The sequence below is a fragment of the Rhamphochromis longiceps genome, linkage group LG3 (assembly GCF_057381845.1).
Source record: "Rhamphochromis longiceps isolate RC_006_pf linkage group LG3, R_longiceps_female_GT1.1, whole genome shotgun sequence".
NCBI classification, from domain to species: Eukaryota; Metazoa; Chordata; class Actinopteri; order Cichliformes; family Cichlidae; genus Rhamphochromis; species Rhamphochromis longiceps.
Window position 1 is genome coordinate 2,307,426 of NC_140559.1, and position 18,258 is coordinate 2,325,683.

The 18,258-nt window shown below is 43.7% G+C and overlaps 2 protein-coding genes across 4 annotated transcripts in view; one reads left to right on the top strand and one right to left on the bottom strand.

The window, feature by feature from the left end:
- Positions 1-6,443, top strand: part of LOC146672509 (nuclear factor 7, brain-like) — a 190,792-nt gene extending 184,349 nt beyond the window's left edge. The window contains exon 2 of the mRNA XM_085386304.1: positions 5,748-6,443. Coding sequence (XP_085242430.1) covers positions 5,748-5,841 — 94 coding nt within the window. The 3' untranslated portion in view covers positions 5,842-6,443. The remainder of the gene's footprint in view (positions 1-5,747) is intronic.
- The window catches only part of LOC146672519 (uncharacterized), a 49,169-nt gene that overhangs the window by 13,072 nt on the left and 17,839 nt on the right, over positions 1-18,258 (bottom strand). The window contains exons 2-6 of one of the 3 annotated variants that reach the window (XM_085386106.1): positions 7,889-8,236; positions 3,750-4,082; positions 3,559-3,657; positions 2,510-2,836; positions 569-895 (exon numbers count right to left, since the gene is read on the bottom strand). In XM_085386106.1, the coding sequence (XP_085242232.1) occupies positions 569-895; positions 2,510-2,836; positions 3,559-3,657; positions 3,750-4,082; positions 7,889-8,236 (1,434 nt within the window). Of the gene's footprint in view, positions 1-568; positions 896-2,509; positions 2,837-3,558; positions 3,658-3,749; positions 4,083-7,888; positions 8,268-18,258 lie in introns of those variants that run through there. The other 2 variants (XM_085386110.1, XM_085386102.1) reach the window with 2 other exon arrangements.

Here is an 18,258-nt window from a genome sequence, read left to right on the forward strand (position 1 = left end):
TGATTTCCTTTTCCTGTCTTTTCTCCAGCGGCCTCAGCTTCTTCCTCTTTCCCCTGTCTTCTTCTGCAGACGCTCCTCTGTAGCTTCAAGCTGTTTCTCTTTACAAGGAGAGCTACAAACCTTTGCATCCAGCCACAAACACCCCATGGGCTCCTCTGGATCATCACACTCAGCATTTTCACAATAAAAGCCTCGTATTTATGGCTGCTCCACCCTGACATGTGACAACATCCAAATGACTGGATCAAAGTGTTTGAATGATCTCAGCAGCTTTAAAACTATTGATATTTATACATTTACACTGATTTGGACTAAACTAACAAAACTATTGATTTGATCCAAACTCACATCATGCCAGAGGCTTTTATTTTGAAGGTAGGATCATTTTAATGGTCTTCTTAGTTCATTTAAACACACAGTTGCTCCGCCTGACATTTTTGGCTTTTAGATCAAAACATCAAAGAATTTATTTTATTTGAATGAACTGAAAATAGATTCAAACTAAAAGCTTTTAGAGAATAAACTCCTGCATGACCTCTGACCTTTGCCCTTTATCTACAGCACTGACCTCTGACTTTCAGCTCCACTTGTTTCTTCAGCAGGATGTTTCCCTCCCTGCTGTAGACGGTGCAGGTGTAGGTCCAGTTGTCTCCATCTGTGGGCTGTTTCAGGGTCAGACTGAGGTCTCCAGTTTTCAGCAGGTCTTCATTCATCTTCGTTCGGTCTCTGTAAGCCTGGTGCTGTTCTTCAGGCTGGTCAGAGCCGTTCTCATACACGTGGACTGTTTCCTCTTCATCATCCATCCACTCCACTTTAGCGCCTTCAGGCAGGTGAAGTGTGGTGTTGAAGGGCAGCTGCACAGACTCCACCCCTGAATCCACCTCCACCTGGGGGACTGAGAGGACAACAAAGCACAACATGAGCTTGGATGGAGACATTTGTGTTGACTCTAACAGGCTGAATGCTGCTGCTTCACTGGGAGCTCACTGTTAGATAGAAAGTGGTCAGTGTGAAGAGGAGACGCAGCAGAAAGATGAAGACTGACAGGAAGAAAGCAGTGAACAGACTGTTGGAGCTGCTGTTAGTGGGACAGGACTTTATTCAGTCTCTGAGGACCAGATTTGACTTGATGAAGCAGAGAAACACAGTCTGAGTGTTTCTGTCACACTCACTTCATCACACAGCTCAGTTTGACAACATGTGGAAGAATTTGATAGAAGCTTCCTTTAGTAAAAGCACCAAGAAAACACCATGAAAACACCTCACTACACACAAAACTGCAGTACTGGCAAATTGTACATAAAGTATGAAAAGTCAAAGTACTTATTGTGCAGAAAAATGTTCCCATCAGTGTCTGTGGATCAATATTACTGCTGCACATGTTTAAGGCTGAGCTCATTTCAAATCCTTTCTATTGTGTTGAATCTGCAGTAATGCATCATATTCTATAAAATCATATGTTTGTAGTGGCTGTCCTGTGAGGACCACGTCTCTCTAAACAAACAGCTGTTAATGAGCTCACAAACACAGGCCTACAGCTGGATTTGAAAAAGTCCATTCAATAGAAAATCAACAGTCACAGCTGGATTCAAAGGCTTGAGCTCTGTGTGACATGGTTACCTGTCAGCATCTACAGGGGGATTCAAATATGAAGGAAACATGAAGGTGGTGCATTAGAAAAACTGCTGCTTTCAAGTGCAGAGCAACAAACTGTTTGAACTGATCCAACTTTATTAACACAGACAAAGATTTGTATATTGGCTGCTGTTTGCTGCTATAGATATAATCCAGCTGATGTGGAGAACTACATGTGACACTGTGATGCAGCCATGAATCTGACTGATTTCTTTCCATTTTCAAAGGTTGATGCATCAGTTAAAGTCCTTAAAAAGCTCAGAAATAAAGAGAAAGGTTGGTTACAGCAAAGAGAGGCACTGGCAGCATTTAAGACACTAAACAAGAGAAACAGATCAGAGAACATCAGACTGAATAAGTGGAATAAAGTGAAACAGAACTAACGCTCCCTAAGAATGGAGCTGTCAGAGGAAGAGAGCAGCAAACTGAAAGTCTCTGTTAGCTGCAGAGCTCTGAAACTTCACACAGCTTTGGATGATAACATGGAGAAAGGATGTGGAGATGTTCACACTTCTGCTAGAAATCATCTTCTAGTTATTGTGACTCAGATATGACTGATTATAGATGAGGACCAAAGAAGGTTGTTACTGAGATTTGAGCTGACTTAGCTTAGCCTGTGTTTTAGCCACATGCTAAACAAACACATGTTCAGAAACTAGAAGATGTGACCTTTCAGATGAAGTCTCACACATGAACTTTGCTCCTACAGTTCATCTGCTGAAGCTTTTACATTTGGCTGGAAATCAAAGATAAACCAAAACAGCCACAAACATCAGACATGCTAACACTGTGACATTATTGGATGGAGCCACTGAGACTGAACCACCATCATGAGTCTGACCTCTGACCTTTGACCTGTTTCTACAGCACTGACCTCTGACTTTCAGCTCCACTTTTCTCTTCAGCAGGATGTTTCCCTCCCTGCTGTAGACGGTGCAGGTGTAGGTGGAGTTGTCTCCATCTGTGGGGTGTTTCAGGGTCAGACTGAGGTCTCCAGGTTCCAGCAAGTTTCTCTTCATCTTTGTTCGGTTCTTGTATTTATCGTCCTGTTCTTCAGGCTGGTCAGAGCCGTTCTCATACACGTGGACTGTTTCCTCTTCATCATCCTTCCACTCCACTTTAGCATCTTTAGGCAGCCAAACTGTGGTTTTTAAGGTCAGCTGGACAGACTCCACCCCTGAATCCACCTCCACCCAGGGGACTGAGAGGACAACAAAGCACAACATGAGCTGTAGTGAAGGTTACTAATGTTCTCCTTATGACCTGTTACAGAGGACTTATTTCTGTGCTTGTCCTGTTAGACCTCAGTGTAGACCACAACAGTTTACTGCAAACACACCAGAGTTATTAAAGGAAATTTACTGCAGTGGTTTGAATCACATCTGATAGATTCCAGTTTGTTTATGTAAATGAGGAGTTTTCTTCACATAGAAAACTTTGGCGTGGACTTCCACAGAAAGGTCACCATTTCTGCTGACATTATACTTGGTTTTCTACAACATAATGTAAAGTTATTATATATTATTCACGTTTCTGTTCAGTTGTATTGGTTGTTTTCATTGTAACTTCTGCTGCCCTCCGCTGGTCTCTCTTGTAAAAGAGATTTTAATCCCAGTGAGACTTTTACGTGCATAAATAAAGTCCACATGCAGCCTCTGTGTCAGATCAATGCAGTGAAGCACACACACTGTTTAGTAAAGTCATGTTGTGGAGCTGTTTCACTGATCAATGACTGAGTCTGAAGGAGGTTTTCTGACTTCTGGAACAAACCTGGAAGTTTCTCTTCAGCTCTCTGTATCAGCTGTTTGTAACTCTCAACTCTTTCAGCTTCTGGAACAAGTTTGTGTGAGCCACAGTCGAGGAGCCACCAGAGGACACCTGCTGACCATTGGCATTATGGGTAGTGTAGTAGGAGACACTCACCTGACATGAAATAGTGCCGGAAATAATATATGAGACCTCCAGAAATAACAAGAAGAACCAGGAGAACCAGGAGAGCTGTGGCCCAGGATGGAAATGGTTCTGTGGAGAAACATAAAACGATATCAACATGACTGCTGAACATTGACCTCAATTTCCTCCACTAACACCTGGTGTTTTTCTACATCTCTGACCTTTGACCTGCAGCACTACTTTGTGTCTCAGGATGTCTTTGTCCCTGTAGATGGTGCAGATGTATCCTCCACTGTCTCTCTCTGTGGGGTATTTCAGGGTCAGACTGAGGTCTCCAGTTCTCAGCAGGTCTTCGTTCATCTTTGTTCGGTCTCTGTAAAAACTGTCCTGGTCATCCAGGTGGTTACTTTTGTTTGGATACACATGAACCACCATCAGTTCAGGGTCAGAGCGAGTCCACTCCACTCTGGTGTCCTGAGGCAGGTCAGCTGTAGTTTTGCAGGGCAGAATGACAGACTCTGAGCCTTCCTCCACCTCCACCTCCACCTGGTGGTCTGAGAGGACAATAAACCACAGTATCAGGTGTAGAAGCAGCAGCAGTCACACTGATGGTAACTGAAGCACGGCTGAGTATCTACACAGCAAATCTCTGGAGTTAAATATCCTGGAGTTTATTTTTCACCTTATACTACAGTCAGTGTTGGGGAGTACTCTAAGCGGTGTAATATTTAGGTGTTCATTCACTGGGTGCTAAGGAGTCTAATTCAACACATTGCTGGTATTGTTTGTCTGTCGACTGTTACCGCGCCTATCTGTGTTTCTTTCTTGGACTCCGACATGTAGGAGGTAAAAATACTTTATTTACTTTGGGATTTTCTGAGAGTGTAGTGATGTTATTTATATATATATATATTCAGTTACATGGATGCACAAGTAAAATATAAAGTTAACCAACTAGCACTACATGTGTTTTCTGTATGTTGTGCTGATTTGGAGATAGCAGCTAGGCTAAAGCTAGTCAAAAGTTAGCTAACTAACTTATCTTACTGTATTTTAAGATACACATTTCATGTTGTCAATGAAAACGTTTATTTCTATTTCTTAATTTTAACACTAACGTTTAATTTAACGTTAGCTAACTACAGTAATATTCTGTTTAGACTCATGGTAATGGCCGTATTTAACCAAAGAGAGGTGCAGCCTGCACTGATGAGATGTTGAGGTACCATTAACATCAGTTAGTTAGTCCTGCTGCACACTGAGCTATGTACACAACCCTGTCTCCAGAACTGTAAAGACAAGGACACAGCAAACATGCGGTCACATTGTCTGCTAAATCTAGCCTAGCTAAATAGATTTTAAGCAATATTTAGTGTGGGCAGGCTAACTCAATGTAAGAAAGTGTTTATTGATTAAGTTATACACAGTTTACATAAAGTTACCATAAACAACCTTTTCTTCTTGTGTTGTGTTTCACATTAGTAAAGGTCTTTTTTTTCGTGGGTGGCCAAGATGTTGATAAAAGTAAAACACAGAGAGACAAAGAAATATGCAAAATTGGAAGAAGTCAGCTTCACAGATTTTGTGAGAGCAGGTAAGTTATGGTTTGTACTAAGTCATTAAAGAGGAAATGATAATGTTGTTAGTAACTGAGTGATGATTTTACTTCAGTACAGCAGAAGTTTCTCATACCAGAAAATGCAGCACTGAAAGTCACGGATGAGCAGGATATAGAGGTGGATGAGGATGTCTTTCCTGCACTTGCAGCAGGCAAAGAGGTGTGTTTTGTCATCTATACAGCTGAAGGTAAGTAAATATGCTCTGATAGATTTTGAAGGATTCGATTTGTACAGTTACTCTTAAATAAACATTTTTAATTTGTCTAATATCCTGTGGTAACAATCACAAAATGCTGTTTTCATGGCTCAACAGTAAGTTGGATTTATCACATGCATTTCAGACATCCTGGAAACACAATCATCCAAGAAGCTGCGCGACTGCTCACACCTAACACACTATGTGACACTCACACCTTGTGGTATGTAAATTGTATATTACCATAATAAAATACAAGATAACCATCTGTTCTCCTGGGAGAAAGTATAATTTAATCAAACCGTGCAGTTTACTGGCCCTGTGTGCATAAATGGCATCTTTGTTGTGTTGTGTTTTTGATTGTAGATACCTTATATTGTAATATTTTTATTTGTCACCCTCAGATTTGACTGTCCTGAAGCAACATGTGGAAGAGCCCTCCTCTCCAAGTCTAACAGATACATTGTCTGTCTCAACCACCAGCAGTCAGAGCAGTGACACAAGTGATGCCGGACTTCAAACGGTTCAACCTCTATTGGACAGCATACATGAAAGAAATGTAGATACGGTACTTAATTGACTTATACTTGACTCTTTAGTTGCCATTGAGCTATAGTCAAAATCTCTACCATTGGCCAGATTGATATTGTTTCTATCTATAGCCCTATAAGCGTAAAAACTATAATCTCTATCAAAAAAGGAAAGTTTGGAGTCTAACCTTAGAAGTAGAGAGGGTGTCTGGGATCTTTTGCTTTTACTCTTGAATGGTTTCATAAAATATTCACTGGATCTTTCTCTGGGACAGCCAGTCCACTGAAAAAGATGCTTTCTATTTAGTTTTTTACAAATGTCTCTCAAATGAGTAAATGCTTTGTTTGTGTATAATGAACTTACAGGAAAGTCTATTGAAACTATTTCAAGTGTTTCCGTCAGGCAGCAGCTGTCTGAGATGATGGTTGATAAATGTAACAGATAAAAACTTAAGCAGAACAATATCAAAATATAAACATCAGTCCTACAGTTTTATGCCATTAACTCTGCAGTCCCCTCACTGTTACCTGAACCCCGCTATGATTTACACTACATATCCTAACAGCAGTTATTAAGGCAAGGCAAGTTTATTTGTATAGCACAATTCAACAACAAGGTGATTCAAAGTGCTTTACAGAGACATTAGAAACAAAAACAAATAAAAAGCATGATTTAAAATTGATTAAAACAAGCAAATAAACTAACTAATTAACAAACAAACAAACAAACAAAACAGTATATAAAATCAAAACAGATAAAATCAGAACAGTAGATAAAATCAGTAGTTAATGTAAGTTTTGAAATTTAAGCTTAAAGTGTGGATTTGGTGCTTTATTCAAATGCAGCTGAGAACAGGTGAGTCTTCAACCTGGATTTAAATAAACTGAGTGTTTCAGCTGATCTGAGGCTTTCTGGGAGTTTGTTCCAGATATAAGGAGCATAAAAGCTGAATGCAGCTTCTCCGTGTCTGGTTCTGACTCTGGGAACTGATAAAAGACCGGATCCAGATGACCTGAGGGATCTGGAAGGTTCATACTGGGTCAGGAGGTCATTGATGTATTTTGGTCCTAAACCATTCAGAGCTTTATAGACCAGCATCAGAACTTTAAAGTCTATCCTCTGACGGACAGGCAGCCAGTGTAAAGACCTCAGAGCTGGACTGATGTGGTCCACTTTTTTGGTCTTAGTGAGGACTCGAGCAGCAGAGTTCTGAATGAGCTGTAGTTGTCTGACTGATTTTTTAGGTAGACCTGTAAAGATGCTGTTACAGTAATCAAGCCTACTAAAGATGAATGCATGGACTAGTTTTTCCAGGTCCTGTTGAGACATCAGATCTTTTATCCTTGAAATATTCTTGAGGTGATAGTAAGCTGACTTTGTTATTGTCTTAATGTGTTTTTCTAAGTTTAGGTCTGCATCCATCACTACACCCAAATTTCTCGCCTGGTTTGTGGTTTTTAGATGTATAGATTGAAGTTCTCTGGTGACCTGTAATCGTTTTTCTTTGGCGCCAAAGACTATTACCTCAGTTTTGTTTTTGTTTAGCTGGAGAAAATTGTGGCACAACCAGTCATTGATTTCCTCAATTATTCTCAATTATCCTCAGTTATTAACCTGAGAGTCTCAGTGACATCAGGACCAGCTGGATGAAACATGATGAACCATCTCTGCTTTGTCTGCGTTTCATAGCAGCTCCTCCAGTCTTAGTCTGTACAACATCAGGACACTTCCTGCTGCTCTGTGAGCTGCAGTGAGGCTTAGAGAGCTCATGCTCTCCACTGTGTACAGTGTGTAAATGTTGCGAGTGTAACCCTGCACATGCAGTAAAGACTGCAGCTGTTGTAGCAGAGACATCCTGTTTGCACTGAGGTTAGCTCTGAGCTACATGTTGCTGCTGGTTTTTCAGGTTAGTCACAACAATTTACAAAACTTCAGTTTGACCTCTTACTCTGAGATGTCACATAGATAACAGGCTCCATGTGGAGTCTCTAACCCACCCAGAGTTCTGACTGACCTTTGACCTGCAGCTGTATATCTCTCAGTCGCAGTTCTTCTCTCCCAGCGCTGATGGAGCAGGTGTAGCTGCCACTGTCAGTCTTTGTTGGTTTTCTCAGAGTGAGGCTGAAGTCTAAAGTGTCCAGAGCATCAGACCTCATTGATGTGCGCCCGCTGTAACGCTGGTTTTGCCCTGTAAGATCGTCTCCTCCTTCTCGTTGTAGGTGGACAGATTTGGGATCAAGATCAGAGCGAGTCCACATCACTGTGAGGTCATCAGGTATAAAACCTGAGTACTGACAGGGAAGCAGGACAGATCTTTCCCCCTCATTCACCTCCACTACCACAGCCAGGGCATGCTGGGAAACTGAGGACACATAAACACAAATTATCTGCATGCAGTGGGTTTGTCTCAGAGCCCACATTTATCAGCAGGACACAGAGACCAGTTTTACAGTCAGACACTCAAATTGAATGCATTTATTTATTAAATCTGAACATTTAATCTGTGAACACCTGACAGATTAAACTGAGTGTGTCTGTGCTCATGAACCAGCCTCAGTTTGGTGCATTTTACTGAGTTTACAGAAAATGTTGGAAAATGTGACTCTTCCTGGTCTTTGCTTTATTTTCTAAGCACTTCCTTTAAACTCTGCTGTATCTTCATCTTTGTTAAATGTTTTGGAGGACCTGAAGGTTTTCTGCTCCCTCTGAAGAGTTCACTGTGACAGTCTGCCATCACGATGAGCTGTACTGAAACCTCATGTTCCCTTTGAACTGAACGTACTCTCATGATCCATCTCTCTGAGACAGACCACCAACTGGCAGAATGAGTCACATGAACACAGCCAACATGTTTTTCATCACAAAAACAAAAAACTGCAGCTAACACAAACCATTTAAACTGGTGATAAATGAACTTAAAACCCAGAATGAAGCGTCTCAGTAAGGTGTTGGGATGCTGTGAGCCTCCAGATCAGCTTCACTGCTGCTCAGCATTGTTTCTGTGAGGAGGGATGAGCACTGTTCTTCTGAAATATTCTCTTATTCACAGACAGATTTACTAAGAGGCGAAGGCTAAAAGGCTGCAACTGCAAAACTATCCCACCAGGAGCAGAAAGGTCTGTCAGTTATTTTATTTTAGTGTTTTGATTCTGTTAATGCTTCCCCAGTATGTACTGTTCCCTTTAAAGCAGAGTACTGTGTGTGCTGTCAGGTGACTCCACACTGTCCAGTCTCTTTGTGTGCTCCAAAAATCCTGTTTTGCTCAGGATAATTCTTCACTGAGAGACGTGACCCGGTCATATCTGTATTGCAACCATAATTAAAGCGGTTCCAGTTCTCCAAATAAAAAGTGTCACAGCCATCTCATGTAATTGGGAGCGGGGCCTGGGTCTCTACAGTTTAGGTTACTCACGATATTACCTGCTCAGAACCCAAAATATGAACTATGTACATAAACCACAAGACAAGGATTTCATCTGAAATGCATCAGTTTGACTTTATTTCAGGACAAAATAAAGGAAATAAGTTAATTCAATTGGGTTTAGTGTTATTTTAATATGTACCACTGATGAAGTGGTATTCATTACTGTTCATTCACTACAATTTCTAATACCAAATAAAACTAGATAATTAAACACTATGGTGGGCCCACACTCACTCTCACCCATGCACACCTTAATTGCAACAGTCTCTAATGATCTGAAAATAAAACCCTGGTTGCCTGCTTGGATCATGACAGACACATGCGCTGTGGCCTAAAACCAAATGGCCACTTCATTTGTAAACACACAATAAAATAAAAGGCACATGGAAATATCAGTACTCACGGCTTAAGATAGTTCAAAGAGACAGGCAGGAGAAAAGGGATCAAGAAATGCACTTAAATACCCAGGATCCTGATCTCCAAAGATGGAAAACAGTTTAATTTTGAGCATATTTTGGTAAAACTATAGGTGGCAAAAGTACACACATTCTGTAGTTAAGTAGAAGTACAAATACTACTGTTAAAAAATACTGTATTTTTTGGATTATAAGGCGAACTGTCGATGAAGGGGTCTGTTTTCATACATAAGGCGGACTGGATTATAAGGTGCATTAAGGAAAACAAAACAGTCAGATAAGTCAAACTTTACTCAACTCATTCTTCTTGCTTCCTCCACTTCTGCACCATTACCTCTATTCCCATGTTGTTGCAGTATATGAATGACTAACCTCGTATTGTGGAAGGATTATCTCAGTTGTTCTCCTGACTGAAGTTTGGTCTGTTTACAGCATCCTGCCATGCGATTGCATTTGTCTCTAACAATCAGGAATCCTTACGTTAACTTTTATCAAGTGGAAAAAAGTTAGCGTTCATCCTCCAGGTTTCCAGCTTTGTACCTTACCAAAATCGTGCTAAAACATTTTTTGACAGATTTTTCAGCACCATATGCGACAAAAAATCGGTTTGAGGTCAGTAAGCACTACCAGAATTCATACATAAGGTGCACCAGATTATATGGCGCACTATCAATTTTGGAGAAAATTAAAGGATTTTAAGTGTGCCTTGTAGTGTTGAATATAATTTGACTTCAACAAATTTATATTTTGCCAAGATTGACATCTTTGTTTGTTTCATTAGCTTAGCTGGAGTGAACCCATGAAAATAATTTCATTTTATTTATTTGAACTTAATTTGTGGTGTAGGTAATTTGATTGTGCTTTTCTGTTAATAAATGAATGAGTCATTTGTGTGTTTTGACACTGAGTGATAAATCAAGTGAAATTGCTACAGATCCATGAAAGTAAAGCTAGTTTGACACTGAAGTTTTTTTGTTTCTTTACAGGGAGTGCAGAATTATTAGGCAAGTTGTATTTTTGAGGAATAATGTTATTATTGAACAACAACCATGTTCTCAATGAACCCAAAAAACTCATTAATATCAAAGCTGAATGTTTTTGGAAGTAGTTTTTAGTTTGTTTTTAGTTTTAGCTATTTTAGGGGGATATCTGTGTGTGCAGGTGACTATTACTGTGCAGAATTATTAGGCAACTCAACAAAAAAAAAATATATACCCATTTCAATTATTTATTTTTACCAGTGAAACCAACATAACATCTCCACATTCACAAATATACATTCCTGACATTCAAAAACAAAACAAAAACAAATCAGCGACCAATATAGCCACCTTTCTTTGCAAGGACACTCAAAAGCCTGCCATCCATGGATTCTGTCAGTGTTTTGATCTGTTCACCATCAACATTGCGTGCAGCAGCAACCACAGCCTCCCAGACACTGTTCAGAGAGGTGTACTGTTTTCCCTCCTTGTAAATCTCACATTTGATGATGGACCACAGGTTCTCAATGGGGTTCAGATCAGGTGAACAAGGTGGCCATGTCATTAGTTTTTCTTCTTTTATACCCTTTCTTGCCAGCCACGCTGTGGAGTACTTGGACGCGTGTGATGGAGCATTGTCCTGCATGAAAATCATGTTTTTCTTGAAGGATGCAGACTTCTTCCTGTACCACTGCTTGAAGAAGGTGTCTTCCAGAAACTGGCAGTAGGACTGGGAGTTGAGCTTGACTCCATCCTCAACCCGAAAAGGCCCCACAAGCTCATCTTTGATGATACCAGCCCAAACCAGTACTCCACCTCCACCTTGCTGGCGTCTGAGTCGGACTGGAGCTCTCTGCCCTTTACCAATCCAGCCACGGGCCCATCCATCTGGCCCATCAAGACTCACTCTCATTTCATCAGTCCATAAAACCTTAGAAAAATCAGTCTTGAGATATTTCTTGGCCCAGTCTTGACGTTTCAGCTTGTGTGTCTTGTTCAGTGGTGGTCATCTTTCAGCCTTTCTTACCTTGGCCATGTCTCTGAGTATTGCACACCTTGTGCTTTTGGGCACTCCAGTGATGTTGCAGCTCTGAAATATGGCCAAACTGGTGGCAAGTGGCATCTTGGCAGCTGCACGCTTGACTTTTCTCAGTTCATGGGCAGTTATTTTGCGCCTTGGTTTTTCCACACGCTTCTTGCGACCCTGTTGACTATTTTGAATGAAACGCTTGATTGTTCGATGATCACGCTTCAGAAGCTTTGCAATTTTGAGACTGCTGCATCCCTCTGCAAGATATCTCACTATTTTTGACTTTTCTGAGCCTGTCAAGTCCTTCTTTTGACCCATTTTGCCAAAGGAAAGGATGTTGCCTAATAATTATGCACACCTGATATAGGGTGTTGATGTCATTAGACCACACCCCTTCTCATTACAGAGATGCACATCACCTAATATGCTTAATTGGTACTAGGCTTTCGAGCCTATACAGCTTGGAGTAAGACAACATGCATGAAGAGGATGATGTGGACAAAATACTCATTTGCCTAATAATTTTGCACTCCCTGTATATGGTATCACTCTTGGCTGGAAGCAGAGCTTAAACAGTGGAAAAAACACTTTTAGCCTTTTTGGCCAGGGTGAAGGGAGTATCTGCCATCAAACAAGAAGACAGCCAGATGTAGCTATGATGATGTTTCCTAGTTTACCTTACCTGCATTAATGTAATAATGTGGTTAGCCTACTCAACGTAAATTATACACGAACAACATTAATAATTCTGCACTCCCTGTAGTGCTGTCAGCATTACTCTCGTTAAAATGACATTAAAGCCATAACGTGGCAAATCTCCGTTGACGAGCCCCCGTGTGTGGGGCTGGACGGCGTCAACACATTAACAAGCTAATTGCGTGAACGCACTAGTTCCCACCAATGTAATTGAGCATTGCGTGGCACATCCGACATACTGTTTTACTTTTGTCCATGACGCGCTTACCATCAGGGTCATACTGCTTCACATGAACACCAAGATAGTTCCAAACGCCAGATCTGAATGAGGGTGGGGGAGGTTCAATTTGCCATGTTGCAACGAGTTTAGCTTCTGTCTTGCTAGCTTCCGCTGCGCTCAGTGGACATGCACTCAACAGTGCAGCCTAAGCAGAGTAGTCGAACGCAGATCCACTGTGTGCTCAACAGAGAAAGCATCGTCAGAAAAAAAGTTGATAAAATAAATAAAAAAAATTGTATTGTCCTTGAATCAATTGTATTGTCGATTCAATCGATTCAAGGTAGCAATTCCTCCTTGAATCGCTACCTTATCGTGGTGGAGGGGTTTGTGTGTTCCAGGGATCCCAGGGGCTATGTTGTCTGGGGGCTTTTGCACCCTGGTAGGGTCTCCCATGGCAAATTGGTCCTGGGTGAGGGACCAGACAAAGAGCGATTCAGAAGACCCTTGTGAAAAGAACATCGAGGGAACAGTTTACCCTGCCCGGGATAGGGATTTTTTTTTTTTTTTTGTGTCCCGTTTGGATCTTTAGCCATCAGAATTGTTGTCTTAAGGCCAAGAAAGATGCCAAGCGGATTTATTTTACCAAGTGGATCATCATGGCCTTGCCATATTGGTCCATTTGATTGACCTTTATTATAATTATGAATTTATTTTATTTTCAGTTGCTACAAACGGGACAGACATGACTGGGGGATAGGACAGGGAGAAAGAATGAAAGAAAGAGAGGGAGAGAAAGAAAACCAAAGGGGAGAAGAGACGGTGAGAAGGGGGGGAAGAAAGAAAAAAAAACAAACAAACAAAAAAAACAAAACACCTGGGTCACCTGTATGGAGAAAAAAAACACAAGAGAAAGCAAACAACAAAGAGCAACATAATAAAAAAAAAAAGCACCATCACAATAAACTAGCTAGCAGTAGATATCAGTAGATACTAAATGATAAACGATATTGTGCAGCACGCAAGATAGACAGCGCACAATGTGCTTTGAGGCAGCAGCCAAGAAAGCTGTAGTCCGCGCCTGTGAATACCCATGTGTACACCTGTGTGCATAGCTGTGTGGATCAGCATGCTTGCATTCCAAAGGTTTCTCCATGTAACGATCTGCTAGGGAGTGTGGGGAGCCACAGCCCCGTCCTCCAGGGTATGAAGCAGGTATGGAGGAGATCAAAACTCCAGACATCCAGAGGCCCCCAGAACACAAGAGACCAAGGAAGACCAACAGAGGGGCAGCCGCGCCACTGTCCCAGTAAGAGCTGAGGAGAGTCCCAGATGAGGGCTCACTCAGCAGCCGCGGAGCAGAAGCCAGGGGGAGTTGCAGTGACGCACCCGTGAGCTCCGCCGGCAGCCAGCTGTGCCTGAGTGACCAAGCCCCAGGCCGAGAGGCCGGGGGCACCCCACCTCCGAAGTGGCCCGAGCGAGCCCCAGGCCCCGATAAGCGGCCGCCAAGGAGTGAGCCAGTGTGTACCCGGACGCCCACCCCCTGACACAAAGAACCACCAACGCACCGACACCTGAGGGAGTCCGCCACTGGCAGGGGAAGTGGTGGTGGGTGGAGATAGGCCTCCAAACCTTGGAGGGCCTGAGATGTCCCCAGAGAGGTGGCGTCTGATACCCAACCTGACATATAGACACAGACATACAGGCACACACAGATACAAACATCCATTCCCACCCTCATGCTCTCATATGCACTTACTCCACACTCAACCAACGTGGAGACAGACATAAAGAGACGCTGTACACACGATCACACTCCCCAAGCGTACTCTACGAACCGGGTCTAGGTACCCTTGCCCCTGGAGGGGGGAACTGCACCCAGACCCAGGTGGTGTTACCCTTTTCCCTGCGGTGGGGAGAGGCAGACCGCCCCGACTCCTCAGCAGCAGGGAGGCCCCACACTCCAGACCGCAGTCGGACGGCCAACTCCTCCTCCTAGCCCCCCCGCTCCAGCAGGCCGCAGAGAATGGGGGTGAGAGAAGACTCCAAACCTCCCTCCACCCGCTCATTGTAGTGTTGATGCATGTGTGTTCTAAGGTGCAATTAAAACCAAGGAGGGCATGGAGCTACCTGCCAGAGAGCAGCAGGTAAGCGCATAGTCCCTCCTGCTAGCCCTCAATGTCTACGTGTATTTAAAATTGAGAGGTGGGCAACGACGCCAGGGGTGAGGTGTACACCCTGATGGTAATTTGGACTCCGTGTATCGTGCCCCCCCCCCAAGATCCTATATGTATGTGTAATGAGAGTGTGAGTAATGTGAATGTCTAAGTTGTGGGATAAAATTGAGGCAGAGGCAGCCAGAAGGGGACGGGGGGGGTAGCCTCCTCTGCACCCTGGTGACATACCCCTACTCCAAGGCCCTGCATGTGTGGGTGGTTGTGGTGGAGCAGGAAAAGGGAGGTAGCTGGAGATGGGGAGGGAAGGAAGGGAGGGGCCCGGGATAGGGTTACCGGGGCCCCGCCCTGGAGCAAGGCCCGGGGAAGGTGCCCGAGGGCGAGCGTCTGGTGGCCGAGATGAAATATTATTTTAAATTCATAATCTATGTTACTATTCATAATCCTTATTATTACTGTTGCATCATTTTTGATTTATCATTATTGTCATTTCATTGACACATTTATTGAAAGTGGTGAGGTTATATTAAAGTCTGTATTTCAGGTTTTAGCCTAAGCACATGATAATCTTTCATTGCAGGTGCAACTGTAATCATGTTATACACATATTGCATAATTAAAGGGTTGAAGCTCGGTCAAGTTAATTAATGGTTTGAAGCTACGGGCAGCGCGATGTCTGGCCGATCAATGGAGCAAAGTTCAGCTATTGAAAGGTTGCCTACATGTTTACAGTATAATTTACTACATATTGCCTGTGTGCATTCAGCAGCCTCCTGCATTGGAGTTTGCCTGGTAACAGATGACTCAAACGGAGTCAGGAGGTATGCTTCTAAAATGTCTTTGTTTGTTGAGGGAGGTCATGTACTGAGGTTAAAATACAGACATAAGTCTGCCTGCACACAGACTTGTTTTGCTTGTAAACGGTATGCTCATGTTCTGTTCTGAAGTGCAGAGAGTAGAATAACAGGAAGCATCTGGAGGAACAGAGGAAGTAGCGGTTCCTTTTTAGAATATGTCCTCGCTGGAGTTACTGGTCATCATAAGTATAAATATCACACCCACCTATTGTCAGGCGGGAGATGGAGCCTGATGTTTTGCAGAGCCCATCTTCACCACATACAGTATATGTGCTTTAATAAAATCATTTGTGTTGACCCACTATGGATTTTCAGTCGTATGTCTCTTCCTCAAAAATTCGAACAGCGACAGAGACCAGACAAAGAGCGATTCAGAGGACCCTTATTAAAAGAACATCGAGGGAACAGTTTACCCTGCCCGGGATAGGGTTACCGGGGCCCCGCCCTGGAGCCAGGTCCGGGGAGGGTGCCCGAGGGCGAGCGTCTGGTGGCTGGGCCTTAGTCCACGGGGCCCAGAAGGGCACAGCCCAAAGAGGAGACATGAGCCCATCCTCCCGCAGGCCCACCACCCGCAGGAGGCGCCATAGGGGTCGGGTGCATTGTGTGCCGGGTGGCAGCCAGGAGCGGAGGCCCTGGCGGACTGACCCCCGGCTGCCAAGACTGGCAATAGGGACATGGAATGTGGGGAAGGATCCTGACTTAGTGGCGTGGAGAGGCCATGGAGAAAGACTTCCGGACTGCCTCGAAGAGATTCTGGCAAACCGTCAGGCCTCTCAGGAGGGGAAAGCGGTGCACTACCTGCACTGTGTATAGTGCTGGCGGAGCGCTGCTGACGTCGACTGAGAAAATTGTCAGGCGGTGGAAGAAATACTTCGAGGACCTCCTTAATTCCACTGACACGTCTTCCGAGGAGGAAGCAGAGTCCGGGGGCGAGGTCACTGAGACAGTTAAACAACTCCTTGGTGGCAGAGGCCCTGGTGTTGATGATGTCCGCCCCGAGTTCCTGAATGCTCTGGACGTTGTAGGGCTGTCCTGGTTGACACGCCTCTGCAATGTTGTGTGGAGATCAGGGGCAGTACCCGTGGACTGGCAGACCGGGGTGGTGGTCCCCATCTTTAAGAAGGGGGACCGGAGGGTGTGTTCCAACTACAGGGGGATCACACTCCTCAGCCTCCCTGGGAAAGTCTACGCCAGGGTGCTGGAAAGGAGAGTTCGTCCGCTAGTCAAACCTCGGATACAGGAGGAACAATGCGGTTTTCGTCCTGGTTGTGGAACACTGGACCAGCTCTTTATCCTCTCAAGGATACTTGACGGTGCATGGGAGTTTGCCCAACCAGTTCGCATTGCCGGCAATAAGTCGGACTTGTTCCTGGTGGGTGATGGGCTCCGCCAGGGATGCCTTTTGTCTCCGGTTCTGTTCATAAATTTTATGGACAGGATTTCTAGGCGCAGCCAAGTGGCGGAGGGCTTTCGCTTTGGTGGCCTCAGAATCTCATCTCTGATTTTTGCGGATGATGTGGTTCTGTTGGCTTCATCGGGTGAAGGCCTCCAGCTCGCACTGGAACGGTTCGCAGCCGAGTGTGACACAGCGGGAATGAGGATCAGCACCTCCAAATCTGAGGCCATGGTTCTCAGCCGGAAAAGGGTGGAGTGCCCACTCCGGGTCGGGGATGAGTTCCTGCCCCAAGTGGAGGAGTTCAAGTATCTCGGGGTCTTGTTCTCGGGGAGAAGGGAGCCGGAGACCGACAGACGGATTGGGGCTGCAGCTGCAGTAATGCAGACGCAGGTGTTCCAGGCATGTGAGGTGTTCACATGCCTTCTGTGGACGAGCTACTTTCTATTTTAAATTCCCTGAATTTAAAATACTCTCTAGACCCAGTCTAGACCCAGTTGGGGAGCTACCCAGAGCTCTAATCCCACACCTGTTCGCGCGATCTGAACCCTTATCGAAAGGGGAGCTACCAGTCCTTCTGTGGACGAGCTACTTTCTATTTTAAATTCCCTGAATTTAAAATACTCTCTAGACCCAGTCTAGACCCAGTTGGGGAGCTACCCAGAGCTCTAATCCCACACCTGTTCGCGCGATCTGAACCCTTATCGTAAGGGGAGCTACCAGTCCTTCTGTGGACGAGCTACTTTCTATTTTAAATTCCCTGAATTTAAAATACTCTCTAGACCCAGTCTAGACCCAGCTGGGGAGCTACCCAGAGCTCTAAACCCACTTAACAAACAAACAAACAAACAAACAAACAAAACAGTATATAAAATCAAAACAGATAAAATCAGAACAGTAGATAAAATCAGTAGTTAATGTAAGTTTTGAAATATAAGCTTAACAAACAAACAAAACAGTATATAAAATCAAAACAGATAAAATCAGAAATAGATAAGATCAGTAGTTAGTGTAAGTTTTGAAATTTAAGCTTAAAAGTGTGGATTTGGTGCTTTATTCAAATGCAGCTGAGAATAGGTGAGTCTTCAACCTGGATTTAAATAAACTGAGTGTTTCAGCTGATCTGAGGCTTTCTGGGAGTTTGTTCCAGATATAAGGAGCATAAAAGCTGAATGCAGCTTCTCCGTGTCTGGTTCT